Source organism: Lotus japonicus, chromosome 4, assembly GCF_012489685.1.
Source record: "Lotus japonicus ecotype B-129 chromosome 4, LjGifu_v1.2".
Lineage (NCBI taxonomy): Eukaryota > Viridiplantae > Streptophyta > Magnoliopsida > Fabales > Fabaceae > Lotus > Lotus japonicus.
The window spans coordinates 72,645,785-72,662,841 of NC_080044.1; the positions used below are offsets into that span (position 1 = coordinate 72,645,785).

General features: G+C 37.3%; 3 protein-coding genes across 3 annotated transcripts; 2 read left to right on the forward strand and 1 right to left on the reverse strand.

Moving 5' to 3' along the window:
- The first annotated feature begins 212 nt into the window (after positions 1-212).
- LOC130713314 (heavy metal-associated isoprenylated plant protein 19-like) lies at positions 213-1,573 on the forward strand. The gene is made up of 2 exons (XM_057563089.1): positions 213-363; positions 1,290-1,573. Exons 1-2 carry the CDS (start codon positions 213-215, stop codon positions 1,571-1,573), a joined length of 435 nt encoding a protein of 144 aa, XP_057419072.1.
- A 1,613-nt stretch (positions 1,574-3,186) lies between these two features.
- LOC130715577 (heavy metal-associated isoprenylated plant protein 19-like) lies at positions 3,187-4,458 on the forward strand. The gene is made up of 2 exons (XM_057565692.1): positions 3,187-3,533; positions 4,033-4,458. The coding sequence occupies exons 1-2, from the start codon at positions 3,422-3,424 to the stop codon at positions 4,284-4,286; spliced, it is 366 nt and encodes a 121-aa protein (XP_057421675.1). The 5' UTR covers positions 3,187-3,421; the 3' UTR covers positions 4,287-4,458.
- Positions 4,459-10,154: 5,696 nt separating this feature from the next.
- On the reverse strand, positions 10,155-16,558 carry LOC130710905 (probable 1-deoxy-D-xylulose-5-phosphate synthase, chloroplastic). The gene is made up of 10 exons (XM_057560292.1): positions 16,183-16,558; positions 15,877-16,008; positions 15,612-15,776; positions 15,119-15,269; positions 14,281-14,552; positions 13,917-14,190; positions 12,756-13,063; positions 11,343-11,624; positions 10,959-11,243; positions 10,155-10,445 (listed from the first exon to the last, which is right to left on the reverse strand). The coding sequence occupies exons 1-10, from the start codon at positions 16,306-16,308 to the stop codon at positions 10,296-10,298; spliced, it is 2,145 nt and encodes a 714-aa protein (XP_057416275.1). The 5' UTR covers positions 16,309-16,558; the 3' UTR covers positions 10,155-10,295.
- Between the last annotated feature and the right edge of the window lie 499 nt (positions 16,559-17,057).

A 17,057-nucleotide genomic window follows, 5' to 3' on the forward strand; every position in this document is an offset into this window, starting at 1 on the left:
CATCAAAACCATTAATCATGATTACTCATTTTAAAAAGTTAACATAGCAACTCAATTAATGGTGGTAATAATTTACTTTACTTCGTGACTTTCTCACTTTAGAGAACTCATACCCTTCATTTTCAGTCATTTTTTCTATTTATACATATCTTTTTTTTCTAGCACATCACATCTCATATTTTTCATTTATTTCTCTCTATGCTTATATCATTATGCGTGGGTGTAAATGTTATGGATCATTCAATTCAACAAGGAAGGATGAAGAATGTGAACCAAACAAACTAACAGTTGTGGAATTCAAGGTTTCAATGCACTGCGAAGGTTGTGAGACTAAAGTTTCCAAAGCCCTCTCCAAATTTAAAGGTATTTAATCACATCATATCATGTCACACATAATAATCTCTAATGAAATATACTATATTTATCTATCTTCATATATATATTAAAAGTTTTTTTATTATACTTATCACTTACGTATAAACTGTTTTGATCTTTGATTATTTCTTTCAAAATAGATTATGAAGCGTTTAATTAATCTAATTATCTAAATGGACCCTTAATTTTTCGTTCTCTTTATAATTCATGGTAGTTAGTATCGTGCGTATCGCACGATACGTATCCCGATACGATACGAAAATCAACCAAACGATACGTATCCCATGTATGTATCTTTTTGTGTTCGTATCGTGACCTGTATCGCACATATCGCATGAGTATCGCACGATACGTATCCCGATACGATACAAAAACAGTTTTTCAAATGCCGTTTCATCTTACTCCCCTAGAAAAATTAGGGAGTGGGCATTTAATTTCATTAAAAATTAGTAAATTGCTCTAAAAAGTGATGTTTTTTTTTATTCTTTCACCCTTTCACGTTCAACTTCACTTCAGCAGCCCTTTCATGTTTCACGTTCAACTTCAGCAGCCCTTTAATGGCTTGGAATTAGGGAGTGGGCATTTAATTTCATCTCTTTGATGTTTAGTACTTTAGTTTGGCTTATGGCTTGAAATTAGGTTGAACTTGAACTTTGTGAGACTATTTTTCTACTTATGACTTGGATCTTTGATTATTTTGAACTATATTTAGATGATATATTAGTATATTATTTAATTTATGACTTAATTTTTTTTGTGTCCGTATCTTACGATACACGTTACGATACGATACGCGACACGGAATTAGGGTCTAACGATACACGATACGTATCTCGATTTGACTACCTTGTTATAATTGATTTTAAATTTTTTTCCCAGCAACTATATGGTAATTAAGTTTTACTTTTAATTAGGAGTGGAAGAGTTCACTATAGACAGGGAGAAACACCAGGTTGTGGTGACAGGTCGGTTTGATTTAGAAAAATTACTAAAGAAACTCAAGAAAACGACAAAGATGACAGTAGAGATTGTGTCTGAAAAGGATGAGGAGGAATCAAGCGATGAATCAGATGATGAATCGGATGATGAACTTCTTGTTATGCAACAGTTTGAGCCTGAATATTATCCTAATTGCATGAGGAATGAAACCTTGATGATGTTCAGTGATGAGAACCCAAATGCATGTGTCATAATGTAGGAACTAGTAAATTAAATTAATCCTACAATAGATCAGAACCTGCAGTACACAAAAATTTGCAACAATTGAAGCATTACCTAGCACAACTTGCAGTCTTCATTTGTCTATTTATGGATGCGCTTTTATTTCTTTGTTCTTTTTGTTGTTATTGAAGGATTGGGACATACATATAATGGGGTCGAGGCATTATATGATTTGATATGATAATTGACATGGTTATTTAATTTACCTATGCAAATTTAGCCATGTGCCTTCTACTAACCTGAAATGATACCCTTGGTGGAGTAAAATTGGTCAGTGAAAAATTATTTACCATTATATGTCCTGATTGTTTTAACTGTGGTGTGGAATTGGTTTGCAACCCATGAATAAAAATTATGCAATAAAGGACCGACCTCATATTTGAACACAGTGGTGGAGGTAGACTTTCAGGTTGAGGGAACCATAGTAAAATAGAAAAACGTATTTTTTTTTTTTTAAATTGGCTTGTTTAAGTTCAAGAGGATTTCATTTTGCTAACTCCTTCTTTCATTTTAGAATAAAAGAATTTAACATAAAAGAATATGTTATCTCTTTTGTATAGACTGTGAATGCGGAATATTGAGTGCACACCTTGATCCTCAATATGAGCTTTGTAAGCTACCTTTTTGCACTAGAGATTGTATTTTTTACGAATTTATTTGTATGATAATAAAACCAATTAATGGTATATTCAAACTTCACTTATAATATCATAATAATGTCTTCTTAGTAAGAGAATCAACTACATTTGTTTTGAACTTTAGTGAAATATATTGAAATTAAATGGGCGCAGATGTCAAAATGTCAGAGCGAATAAAAGTATCAAGCTCCGGCGGTCCCTCCTCTATCCAAACCAAAAAAGAGGAAGCACCTCGAGCCAAGAAGTTTGCAGCACAATTGTCAGAAGGACGAACAAAAGACACATCCATGTGTGCAAAAGAAACAGAAAGCGAAAGACAAACAAATAATTAAATCCAAATAAGAAAGGCCTCTGCTACGACGCCTCCACCACTGGTACAACTGTAGGGAGTCCGTCTCAAAACAAACAGTACGAAAGCCAAGGTCAAGAGCTAACCGCATCGCCCAACGGAGACAAAGAGCCTCAGCTAAACCCGCGGATTGCATCATGACCGGAGCTAGCATTGCCGCCGCAAGAACCTCGCCATCCTCATCCTCGCCACCAAACCAAACGCGCGAAGAATCAGCTACATTTATCACTTGCTAACTGCTACTTGTCATTTATAATTATTTAGCTACCCATACATGTTTAATTTAAAAATATACTAGTTTATAAAATGTAAAGGTGTTAACTTCATTTATATATAAATAGATAAAAAATCATATCAATTGCTACTTATCAAACTCTCTTACACCTTGTCCGAAAAGCAACATCAAACAAGCTTTTAACTATTTATAATTGGGAAAAAGCAAAAATACAAAGAAAGAAGAAAAAGTCATTCTCATTTAGTCACATGTTGTTTTGATTCATTAACACATAATTTTCTCTTCGGTCTCATTTTCACTCACTTTCTCCACCTATATATATCTCTTCTTTTTCTATGAGTTATCATGTCACAAGTTATATCTTTTGATTTCTCTCTATTCTCTTCCTATATTGTTTAGGTGTGGGTGTAATTGAGAGTGCTAACCATTTTTTTCCTTTCATCTGTTCTTTTCGTAATACAGGTAATCGGGTACTAAACAATGTGACTAAATGTTCCCCTGCAATCAACTAAAATAAGTTCCTCTCTGTATTTTCTGAAATTAATCCATTTCATTTTCTATTTCTATGGCAGAGTTACATCCAGGCTTCAACCATTCAATTCAATGGCGAAGGACAAAAAAGTTGAACTAAAAAAACTGATCATGGAATTCAAGGTTTCAATGCACTGTGAAGGTTGTCAGAAGAGCGTCGCCCATGCCCTCTCCAAATTTAAAGGTATTTAAACGGACTATGATTCTATCGTATGATCGTGTATCATGTCAACTGAAATATTATATTTATTTATTATCAAACTATTATATTTATCTTCCTTCGTAGATGGTCCAATTAATGCACATAAAGAAATTAGACACTTTATTTTATTATGATAGTCATGTGAAGTTTCCACTTAACATCATCATATGATATATGAACTCACTTAAAAAAAAAAAAAAGATCTGAACTCTTGTTTGGATGAGTTCACTATCACATAAGCTGTTATGTTGAGATATCTTATGAAAATAGTTTTATGGCTTAATTACATATAAGTTGTTTTGAGCTTTGTTTTATTGAGCTTCTCAAAATTAGTTTATGAATAAGTACTTATTATTGTAGATACTTAATTAAGATGTTTATCTTAATGGACCCTTAATCTCCTCTCTCTTTATGATTGATTTTTTTTGGTACCCTGTAATTATTTAGTAGTAATTAATTTGTGTAACTTACTTTTAATTAGGAGTGGAAAAGTTCACCATAGACCGGAACAAACACTGGGTTGTGGTGACGGGTCGGATTGACCCAAAAAAATTACTGAAGAAACTCAAGAAAACAACAAAGATGACAGTGGAAATTGCGTCTGAAAAGAATGAGGAGTCCTGCTATGAATGTGTAATGCAACAACAGTTTCTGCCTCCTAATTGTTGCATAAAATGTGAAGACTTGATGATGATGTTCAGTGATGAGAACCCAAATGCATGTGTCATACTGTAGTAACTAGTAAATTAAAATTAAATTAATCCTAGTAATAGCATAGGAATCGTTACAGAGCCATGAGACAAATAAAACATTCTTAGTTCTATATATAGCATGTACATAATGAATTTTTTTCAAGCTTTTGCTTGGTATGATGTTGATGTAAAACCGTATTGATTTGACTAAGTTTATTTTATACTATAACTTTGTGGAGTGGAGATTGATTACTAGTTTCTCTTAGTTTTTAGTGTAATAATTGCAGAGAAGAACGTTCATGAAATTTGGTCATGTGTTCATACGCGCAAAGCCTCCTTGAAGGTGTGTTTTTTCTTTATTTAGATTAGAAGAACCTACACGGTGTACACAAAGAGTTCCAACAATTGAAGCATTACCTACCACAATTTGCCGTTTTGATTTGTCTATTTATAGATGGATGTGCTTTTATTTGTTTGTTGTTTTTTAGATGAATATAAAGTTTTGGTGAGTTCGACTCCGATCATTATTATAAATAAGGGTATATGTTTTTGATATCATAAGTCGCTTACAAAGGTACTTAAAGATCATTCAGCTACACAGTTCTCATATCAGCAATAAAATCGACCACACAAGAAATGATTAATCCTTATTGACTGCGCAACATATTTATTCTTTCTGTTGACATTGAAGGATTGGGACATGCATGTTATGGGTGGATGACATTATATTATCTGATATGGTTGATTAATATACGTCTGCAAATTTAGGCGTGTGCCTCCTACTATCTCGAAATTGTGGAATAGATTTGCACCAAACTGAATAATGAGCACTACCACACATTTCATAGTGCGCATTCCAAACAATTCATTGAATTGATGAATTCTTATAGGTTATGTTATGCTATGCGTTGTCCCTTTATGGTGCCATTCATGAGAAGAAAAAATATTAATAGACCCAAACATGCTCATTGTTAATTTGAGCATAGGTGTGAATACATGTTTTTTTACGTGTGTTTCCAAAGCACATTAACAGAGAAGCTCTATGTTATAGCTTCTGGTTTAACATGATTTTGATGGTACTGTTGGGAGCAATAATAGAAAGGAGAGAAGAGAGAAAGAAAAATAACACAGGAGTTTTTAACGTGGTTCGGAACACAATGTGTGTATCTACGTCCACGGCTACACTAGATAGTAATATTTCTTTGGTGTGTATAATGCTTACAATGAGGTGCTTATATATAGTAGGAGTAAGTCAACCTCCTCTTATTCTAAGCGATGTGGGACTTACAAATATACTACATAAGCGATGTGGGACAACAAATAGACTACATAACATAACAATTCTCCCACTTGGAGTCTAATTGTAGTACTTCTTGTAAACAATGAGCTAATCTGCTCTCCACCTAGTGTAGCGCCTTCGTCTTCAATTATCCTCGAAGGCCAGCTGAGGCAATGCAAAGCCTCAGCTTATCAGCTGTAACAGTCTTGGTCAACATATCAGCTGGATTCTCTGATCCTAAGATCTTCAACAGAGATAATTCTTCATCATTGATAAGTTCTCTGATGAAGTGATACTTCATCTGTATGTGCTTGCATCTGGAGTGAAAGACAGGATTTTTTGCAAGGCAAATAACACTTTGACTGTCACTAAACAATGGAGGAACATCTTGTTCTTTTCCCAATTCTTTGAGAAAATTCTTCAGCCATATCATCTCCTTTGCTGCTTCTAAAATGACAACATATTCTGATTCAGTGGTTGAGAGAGCAACTCTATTTTGAAGTTTAGACTTCCAACTCACAGCAGTTCCTCCTAAGGTGAAAATATAACCTGTGGTGCTTTTTCCACCATCTGAGTCTCCTCCTAGATCTGCATCAGAAAACCCCTGTAAAGTGAGATCATTTCTTCTAAAGCATAGACACATTCTTGAAGAACCCTTCAGATATCTCAGTATCCACTTTACACCTTCCCAATGCTCCTTTCCAGGATTTGACATGAATCTGCTGACAACTCCCACAGCATGTGCTATATCAGGTCTTGTACAAACCATAGCATACATCAAGCTCCCTACTGCAGATGCATAAGGAACTGTTGACATGTAACTTTCTTCTTCATCTGTTTGTGGGGACTGCTTCTTTGAAAACTTTAAGTGATTTCCCAAAGGGGTGCTTCTGGTATTGGCATCTCCAACATTGAATCTGTCCAGTAATTTTTCAACATATTTCTCTTGGGACAACTTCAGAACACCTTCTGATCTATTTCTGGAAATCCTCATACCAAGGATTTGTTTGGCTGGACCAAGATCCTTCATCTCAAAGTTTTCTGACATCTGTTGCTTCAACCTGTTAATTTCAGTCATATTTGATCCTGCTATCAACATGTCATCAACATACAAAGCAAGAATAATATAACTGTCAGCAAATTTCTTAACATAGCAACAATGATCCATGTCACATCTATTAAAACCTGAGTTGCTCATAAACTCATTAAACTTCTTGTACCACTGTCTCGGTGCCTGTTTCAGACCGTACAAGTTTTTGTGAAGCTTGCATACAAGATTCTTCGTGCCTGGAACTTCAAAACCTTCAGGTTGTGTCATATAAATCTCTTCTTCCAAATCACCATGTAGGAATGCAGTTTTAACATCTAACTGCTCCAAGTGAAGGTTCTCTGCAGCTACAATACTCAGGATAACTCTTATAGTGGTCATTTTGACAACTGGAGAAAAAATCTCTGTGAAGTCAATTCCTTGCTTCTGCTGAAACCCTTTCACTACAAGTCTTGCCTTGTACCTTCTGCTGCCATCAGATTCTTCCTTCAGTCTATAGACCCATCTGTTCTGTAGAGCTTTCTTTCCTTCTGGTAACTTGGTCAGAGACCATGTTCCATTCTTCTGAAGGGACGTCATCTCGTCTTTCATTGCTAGCTCCCACTTGATAGAGTCATTCCCCTGCATGGCTTCACCAAAATATTCTGGCTCTCCAGCATCAGTTAACAACAGATAATTCAACGAAGGAGAATACCTTTGTGGTGCTTTCGGCGTTCTTGTAGATCTCCTCACTTGAGTTATAGGAGTTTCAATTACTGTTGTTGGCTCTTGTTCCAGCTCAACTTCTACCCCATCATCCTCGTTCTCGGGATTAATCTGGTTTCTGTGGGCTACATCACTTTCTGAAATTTCTTCTAATGCCACTCTTTCATAAAATTCCAACTGTTTACTTGAACTCATAGATTCTGCAGAAGACCTGTCTTTATAAAGCACACTTTCATTAAAAGTAACATTTCTGCTTCTAATGATTTTCCTGTTTTGTTCATCCCAAAACCTGTAGCCATACATATCAGACCCATAACCAATAAAGAAACATTTTATGGCCTTGGGGTCCAATTTGTCTCTTCTATCGGAGTCTATAAGAACATAAGAGACACAACCGAAGACTTTCAAATGTGAAAGACTTACCTCCTTTCCAGACCATACCTCTTCAGGCAACTGATAATCCAAGGGAACAGATGGTCCCCGATTTATCAGGTAAGCTGCTGTATTAATGGCATCTTCCCAAAACATTTTTGGCAACCCGGACTGGATTCGCATACATCTAGCCCTTTCGTTCAAGGTCCTGTTCATTCTTTCCGCGACACCATTTTGCTCAGGTGTACCTGGTATTGTCTTGATCATTCTGATCCCATTTTCTGAACAAAACTTTTTGAACTCCTGGCTGTCATACTCCTCGCCATTATCAGATTTCAGACTCTTAATCTTCAAGCCTGTCTGATTTTCAACTTCTGTTTTCCACCCTTTAAACACAGAAAACACATCAGATTTATTTTTGAGAAAATAAACCCATACCTTTCTTGTTGAGTCATCTATGAAGGTGACATAATAGCGAGAACCTCCAAGAGATTTCACTGGGGCTGGACCCCACACATCTGTATGCACCAATTCGAGCTTTTCTGATTTTGATTTCCTGCCTGCTTTTGAGAAGCTAACCTTTCTCTGTTTCCCCAAAATGCAATGCTCACAAACACCAAGATCAACATGCTTCAAATTTGACACCTTACCCTTTGAAGCCATGATCTTCATTCCTTTTTCACTCATGTGTCCAAGTCTTTGATGCCATATAGATGAGCTATTGACAGCTTCAGCTACTGCTATCATGTCCTCCTCTGCAACCATATAAAGAGAGCCTCGTTTCTTTCCTCGAGCTACAACCAGATTGCCTTTCGTCACCTTCCAAGCTCCACCCCCAAAAGTGGTGTGATAACCCTCATCATCCAACTGGCCTATAGAGATCAAATTTCTCTTTATTCCAGGGACATGTCTGACATTATGCAATGTCCAGAGAGTTCCATTAGAGGATTTGATATCAATATCACCTCTTCCCACAATATCAAGTGGTTTTCCATCTGCAAGATAAACCTTTCCAAACTTTCCACATATATAGTTAGATAATAACTCTTTTGAAGGAATAGTATGAAAAGATGCACCTGAATCAATAACCCATGAATCAACAGGACTATCCAAGCTGCAAATTAATGCGTCTGCTACTTCCTCAGTTGCTGCATTAGCAGATTCATCATCATCTTGCCTCTTTTGGTAATTTTTCTTCTTCCTTGGGGCTTTGCATTGATTGGTGAAGTGACCTTTTCTGTCACAATTCCAGCAAGTGATGTCATTCCTGACTCTTGTCTGACTTCTGCCTCTTGATTTTGATCTGCCTCGGCCTTGGCTTTGATTGTGACTCTTCTGGCTACCTCTTCCTCTACTTTCAGTATTCAATGCTGAACCGGAAGTGTTTGAAGACTCTCCTGAATCTTTCCTGCGAATATCGTCGCTTAAGATCAGGTCTCTGATGTCATCAAACTTCAGCTTGTTATCCCTTGCGGAGTTACTAACCGCAGTGACAGTTGCAGCCCAACTATCCGGTAAGGATTGTAACAGACTCAAGGCCATCAATTCGTCGTCAAAGGTAATCTTCACTGACGATAGCTGCGAAATAATTGTATTAAAGTTATTAATGTGTTCAGTTACAGAGTTACCTTCTCCCATTCTGAGATTGAATAGACGTCGTATCAGATGTACTTTATTGGCGGCAGATGGCTTCTCGTACATATTTGATAATGCCTTCATCAGATCTGCAGTAGTCTTCTCATTCACAATGTTGAAGGCAACATTTTTGGATAACGTCAATCTGATCACACCAAGGGCCTGTCGATCTAACAGATCCCAGTCTTCCTGCTTCATGTCGTTTGGCTTCTTCCCTGTCAAGGGTTGATACAACTTCTTTTGGTACAGATAGTCCTCCATCTGCATCTTCCAAAACCCGAAGTCTCTGCCATCAAACCTCTCGATCTTCACCTTCCCTTCTTCTAGCGCCATTGCTCCCACTTCTTCCTCTAAACTGAGGATCTATCCCACGAACCTAAAGCTCTGATACCAGTTGTTGGGAGCAATAATAGAAAGGAGAGAAGAGAGAAAGAAAAATAACACAGGAGTTTTTAACGTGGTTCGGACGTCCACGGCTACACTAGGTAGTAATATTTCTTTGGTGTGTATAATGCTTACAATGAGGTGCTTATATATAGTAGGAGTAAGTCAACCTCCTCCTTATTCTAAGCGATGTGGGACTTACAAATATACTACATAAGCGATGTGGGACAACAAATAGACTACATAACATAACAGGTACGTGTACATTTTGGCTTCTTTCTTGTCTCCTTCTCAACAAAACCAAACATGCTCATTGTTAATTTGAAAGCTGGAACTTTATGAACTAACTTCCTTACCAAGAAGGCAATGTTTTCTTTAACCTATCAACTTTAAATTTCAGTTCAGGTAATATAATGGGTTTCCTTTTGAACCCATCGAAAAAGTTAGGATTTTTTTTTTCTCTCCTCTGCAACTAGTAGGTATTGCTATTTGATAATTTGAAAGCCTGCATGATCCACTCAAATAAATTTACATCAATATGTTACTTCTTCAAATTACACAAGGTGAATCATGATTTCTTTGTACATTGTGGGGACTGAAAATTTGAACCCCCTACACTACATTATCTTTCATGACATGACTTCTAGTGCCTCTCTTGTCTGTCCAAGAATGTTGAACACAGTTGCTGCTATGTGAGATGGTGCAAGACCAGCTGAAGACAATTGATCATTAGGCGACCCATGCTCAATATATCGATCTGGAAGAACCACTGGCCTCCACTGCACAGTAGTTGTCATACAAATCATATTGAGTTTAGGGCAAAAGCTTCAAAGATGCATACATTTCGATGGTTACAAAGAAGGACAAAACTTAGATACATTACTATTTATGTTGTTACCAATTAAAAGCTCAGTAGTTCACTTTCTTAAGCTATATAGCTAAGCTGCTAAGCGCAAGGTCTAGGGAGGGGCTGGGCCCACTTTCTGGATCTAATGTAGGTAGTCTTACCTTGCACTTTTTTTTGCAAAAGGCTGATTTCACAGCTCGAACCTGTGACCGCAAAGTCACATGGCAGCAACCTTACCATTGATCGAGGCTGGCCCTCAAATCACTTTCTTAAAACTTTTAGTTTTATTAATGTGATAACTACCCTCGAATTTTCCTTTTTCTAGCATGTCATGTTATAATTGAACAACAGTAAAAACAGCATGTATGGAACTGCATATAAGTTTTGTCCAAAAACGAAATGCAAAGTATTTTAGTTCAAATTGAAACATGTTTGGACTCTTTACCTTCAATTTTCCATCTAGAAGGCCATCAAGGGCCATGAACTGAGCAACATGAGAACCAAATCCTCCAATTGATCCTTCTTCTACTGTGATCAGAACCTCATGTGATTTTGCCAGGCTGCGAATCAGGGACCGATCCAATGGCTTGCAGAATCGTGCATCGGCAACGGTTATGCGTAAGCCATGACGTTCCACTAAGGAAGCTGCAGCCAAACAGTTCTGAACAGCACTTCCATAGCCCAACAGGGCCACTCTTTCTCCTTCAATAAGTATCCTACCTTTTCCAACCTGTTAAAATATCAGAACACAAGAATCAAGTTGATTTGCAAAACAGTTCCTAATATGATCTCCACGATGCTACGCGTGGGGATATAATCCTAACTTTACCTCAAGAGGAATGCCTTTGTTCCCTTTTGGTAGTTCAACACCAATGCCGTTTCCCCTTGGGTACCGGAAACAACTCGGTCGATCGTCAATGGCTGCTGCAGTGGCAACCATGTGGAAAAGCTCTGCTTCATCAGAAGGAGCCATCACCACCATGTTAGGGAGGCATGCCATAAAAGTGACATCAAAAGCACCACAATGCGTGGGACCGTCTGCTCCAACTAATCCAGCTCTGTCCATTGCAAATCTTACAGGCAGCTTCTGCAGATCTACATCATGCACCACCTGTGGAATGGACATGGTGGAATACATACTTTGAGAACTGAATTTAAAGTTAATGTTACAGTGATATACACTAATCAAGTCCTGGCCATTAATGCTTTGTTTGGTAGAGAAGAAAGAGATAGAGTAGAGAGAGTTGAGAAGAGAGAAATAGAGTAGAGAGATATATGTTAGAAATAGAGTAGAGAGAGTTGAAAAGAGAGAATGAAGAGAAAGAATGACGTGGCTTCTCTCTCCCCTTGTTTGGTTGAATAGAGAGTGGAAAGAGATAAGATTAATTTTGTATGAAATGACATTTAACCCAACATTATTTTTATTATTATTATTTTCAGTTTAAACAACTAAATTTAATGTAGATAATTACCTCCAGCAAAACTTTTTTTAGAAAAAGAATGAAATCTATAATTTGGAGAATAGAAAATCATTTATACAAGCAATCTAATTTCGGAAATGATTTGTCAATCCGCGCCCAAAGTGCAGTGCAATTAACATGCTAGAAAGAAAGAAAAACCAAGGGTAAAATTGGTAAGTCAAAAAATTAGTGAAAGCCCCTCCAACTTTCTTCGCAAATATAAGAGACCTAAAAAAGGCCATGGGTCCCACATTTCAGATCTTATCTCTTCTCTCCCTTTGCCAACCAAATGAGGGTGGAACACCCATCTCTTCCCTAACTCCCTCTCTTCTAACTCGCTCTCTTGAAACTCTACACAAACAAACAATGCGTAAGTGTGTGATTGGTTCCAAGTTTTGGAATCATCAAACAATTCTCATTGACTGGAATCTCTTTTAGGTGTTGGGGTTATATAGATGTTTGACAATTGACCACAATTGATTTTAGTCTCAAAATTAATTCTACAGAGAAGCTGGAGAGAGCAGTTTCTGCAATGGACATGATAAATGTGGAATTCTATGATTAGAATTTGCAACATAATAGAAATCAGCTTTCCCATAAACTTATTCAAACTTAAATCACTTCACTTTCAACTCACTTTAACTCGAGTTAAGCATAAGCAATTTTAATAGAGTCAATTCAGCTATGGCTGATCCAAACACGCATTAAAACTCGTCATCTTACCATTATCAAATCTTAGAGCAGAAAATTTTCATATGTAGGGAGAGAGGCAGTTATCTTACCTGGTCATAAGCCCTCTGCATGAATGATGAGTAAATGGCACAGAAAGGCTTAACACCTTCACAAGCTAGACCTGCAGCAAATGTAACAGCATGCTGTTCCGCTATCCCCACATCAAAGCATCTTGTTGGGAAACGGCGGAGGAAGAGATTCATGCCAGTTCCACCTCCCATTGCAGCATGGATTGCAACAATGTCTTTGTCAGCTTCAGCTTCTGCAATTAAAGCCTCTGCAAAGTATGTTGTGTAGGACTGGGTGGTAGCCTTGGCTTTGAATTGCTTTCCAGTTGTTGGGTCAAACTTGGTAACTCCTGCAAATCAAAATAAGTCACATATCTGTGAGGAATATAGCAAGTCAAATTATATAGGTCACTGAACAAAGAGTTAGTTTATATTTAGATTATTGATTATGCTTCTCAGAGAATAATGATGAATAGTAATCGTAAAAAGTGACTGCTCCACATTAAATATCCAAAATAGCTCAGAGGTATTAGGTGCACTCTAATGTTGAATTAAGGTTGTCAATCCCGGCGAGATCCCGCTGAGTCCCATCCTATCACGGCCAAGCATTGGGACAGCACTCACCATCCTATACCCCATTTCATAGTCCCGGCGGGGATCGCTGCCCATTTCCCGACATTCCCCGTGCGACAAGGGTCTGACATTTTCGAAAATGTCCTCCAATTTTAAACATTGGGATGTTTTTTAGGGGCACTTCCGGGTTCCCGCAATGAAAAAAAAAAACTAGATGGGAGGAAGAGTTCAACCCTCTCTTCACTTCCCTGCTCTCTTCGCCCTTGCTCTCTCGAGACCTATGACTTTTATTGCTAGTTTGCTACTATCAAAGTATGAATATGTGTTGAATTTCAAATAATTTTTATCATATTTATTATTAATTTTGTGTGTGTGTCTGTGTAAGTGTGTATCTATATATATATATATATATATGTATATGTATATGTATATGTATATGTGGTATAAATTATACAAAGTATAGACAAAAAATCACTATTCCAGCCATCCCGCTTTCCACTATCACATTTTTGGGGTCAGCTGCTACGCGCCGAGATCTGGGATTGACAACATAGGAGCTACCAAAATGTGATGTATTTATTTTATGAATCATGTTGCTAAAACTCGAGATACTTATTATGTTTCCATTACCATGGTACTTGTCTGCTGCTTTCTCTGCATATGGGTATCCCCGGCCTTTTTCTGTGATAACATGAATTAAAACAGGACCAGTTGTTTGGGTACTTTTAACTTCATTGAGAATGGCAACAAGATCATCTATGTTATGACCGTTAACAGGACCAATATAGTAAAGTCCAAGCTCTTCAAAAAGTGATGATCCAGAACCACTGATCATGCCACGAGCATATTCATCAACCTTTGCGGCCAATTCATGCATAGGCCCTCCAATTTGTTTCGTTAACCCCTATAAAAAACTCATTTTGTCAACAATCAGTTTCAATAATACTTGTTTGATAAACTCCTCTTTGATAAACTCATGAAGTGTATTACTCACCTTGGCGACCTCTCTGAGTTCTCTAAGTGGTCTGTTTGATTGTAATCTACTGAGTGCACTGCTCAAAGCTCCTACCGGTGGTATCGGTCCATCAAGATTAGCAGTCGGCAGAGAGACCTGTTTGTTGTCATTTAGAATAACAATCATGTCAGAATCGAGATATCCAGCATTATTCATAGCTTCATAAGCTTGCCCTGCTGTCATGGCCCCATCACCAATAACAGCAATTACGTTATTCTTTTTTCCCTTCAGATCTCTTCCAACAGCCATTCCTGTTTCAATAAAATTGCCAAGTCAAAGCCAAATCACAAAATCCCATTGTTAAACTGAAAGGCATACATAATCTTCCAACTTTGTTATTCATGTAATATGTTATATAATTAATTCTATATCAAAACTATGGCGTGGACACTTAAGGGTGTGTTTGGTTAGGATAGGACAAAACTTAGGTAGAGTTCCATACATTATGTTTTTATTGTTCTCCAATTATAGCATGACACGTGGGCTGAAAAATGAAAAGTTGAGGAAAGTTATCACATTAAAAAATATAAATATATTAAGAAAGTGGATAACTGAGTTCTCTATTAGGCAACATGCATAGTACACAAAGTAATGTATCTAAGTTTACTCTGTTTGGTTATCCACCTTCATCAAAGCAAATGAATGTTTGCAAGCATTTCTAGACAAGACATGAACATAACTCTACTAATGAATTGTGTTAACCTAATGAAATGAGTTAAAAGTCCATTCACATTGCACTCAATGATTGCACACTCGAGTGAAATTCAAACACACACTAGTTATATCTTGAAACACAGATAGCTGATAGAAGAATTACCAAGTCCAGCTGAAATAGTTGTTGAGCTGTGACCAGTTCCAAAACAATCAAATTCACTCTCAGAGCGTTTTGTAAACCCAGATAATCCATCAGTCTGTCTCAAGGTATGCATCTTACCCCTTCTACCAGTGAGTATTTTATGTGGATATGACTGCAGAATCACACAAGATTGTTAATTTGGAGCAAGTGCCGTCCTCATAAAACACCAAAGAATAGCATGTTCGAAAATTCTTCAACACTTGATACTAAAACAAGAACCAATTCTGGACAGAAGCTTAAGTGCATGTTTGGAAACTCATTCGAAAACCACGATGAAGACAGAATCATGGTGGACAAAAACTAAAGCGAAGGAGAGCTGCTTCTGTCACCATGATTTGGCTTCACCGCAGTTTTCGAACGAGTTTCTAAACATGCACCGGGTAACTTCTGAGTACTAAAATTGATTCTAAGAAAAAATAAGCCGATCGAAACAAGCTAGAAGTTGAGAACCAACCTGGTGACCAACATCCCACAGTATCTTGTCCTGAGGGGCATTGAAGACATAGTGTAGGGCAACAGTGAGTTCCACAACACCAAGGCTTGAGCCCAAATGACCCCCAGTTCTAGAAACACTGAAAATAACATCAGAACGCAGTTCCTCCGCTAGTTGTTTCAGCTCCTGCATCATCCCCAAGGTTATCAGGACCAGGCTTTCACATAAGCATGCAATTTTCCTAGTCAAAAAACAAGTCCACATGCTCTGAAGTTACTTACTGTACCTTGGCAGAGAGATTTTTCATATGAATTGGATAATTTATGGTGTCCAGTAACGGAGTTGGCGGTCTTTGAGAATAATACTCCCCCCTCTCTGATAGTGAAGCATAAACCCCACCACCACACTTTTTCTTCACCTATATACATCATCAACATAAAACACACCATGTTTTTTCTTCAGTTCAACAATTCCCAATTTAGAATGAAAATGAAAAATGAAAACCAATAAAAAATGATAAGAAACATGGGAAATGTAGTGAAAATGAATAAAACTCATTAACCATTGCAGTGGTGGGTGTTCAAGTCCTAACCTGGTAGTGTCTGAGCTGAGAGAGGCTGAGCAAATCAACACCCCATTGAGAATGAAGTAATCTTCGAGGCTCAGAAGGTGTGACTCGGTTCACAAAGGCAGGACAAGCAAATGCACAGAGATCCATGACAGAGAAAGCCAACCAGAAACTGAAGAAAACAGAATTCAGAGACAGAAACAAGAGATACCCAGAAAACAATGGAAGAGGGAATGTTAACAAAAAGGGGAAAGAGTGAATGAAAAAGGTCAAAGGTTGAAGGTTTTATAATGGGGCACTAGCAGAATGTGAGTGATGATGGTGGAGAGAGAGAGAGAGAGAGAGAGAGAGAGAGAGGTGGGAAGAACTAGGAATGGAGAAAGGAAACCGACAAAGCTAAGGTTCCGAGGCAGTCCACTGTACCTGCGTTCGTAAAAAGCTGTTTATTATGGAGGTGGTCATTCATCGGTCTTGCCATTGGCCCACGTCATCAGAAATCACAATTGGATAGATTTATAGATAAAAATCATTAAATAAACTTCAATTTTTCTTCATTTTATTTTTAGGTAATACTCTCTTTGGTTTAATTTTCTTAACCGCATGCGGTGGTGAAAATAATCTCTCGCTATACCATAGGCAACGACTCAACGTACTAAATGGTAAGAGTTGGTCATTCATTCTCAAAATATTAATAATGATGATTTATTTATAATTAAAATATTAGAAAATCCTTATTTATAAATATTTTCTTTAAATGCTTATATTAAATTTAAATGACTGAGGAATTATCTATCATATCTCATTATTTTGTCTTCTAAAAAAGGATGTTGTCGACTATGATTTCGGGCATGACCGGTTGTGGAGGTCCAATTTGAAGAGTCGAGGACCGTGTGGAGGTG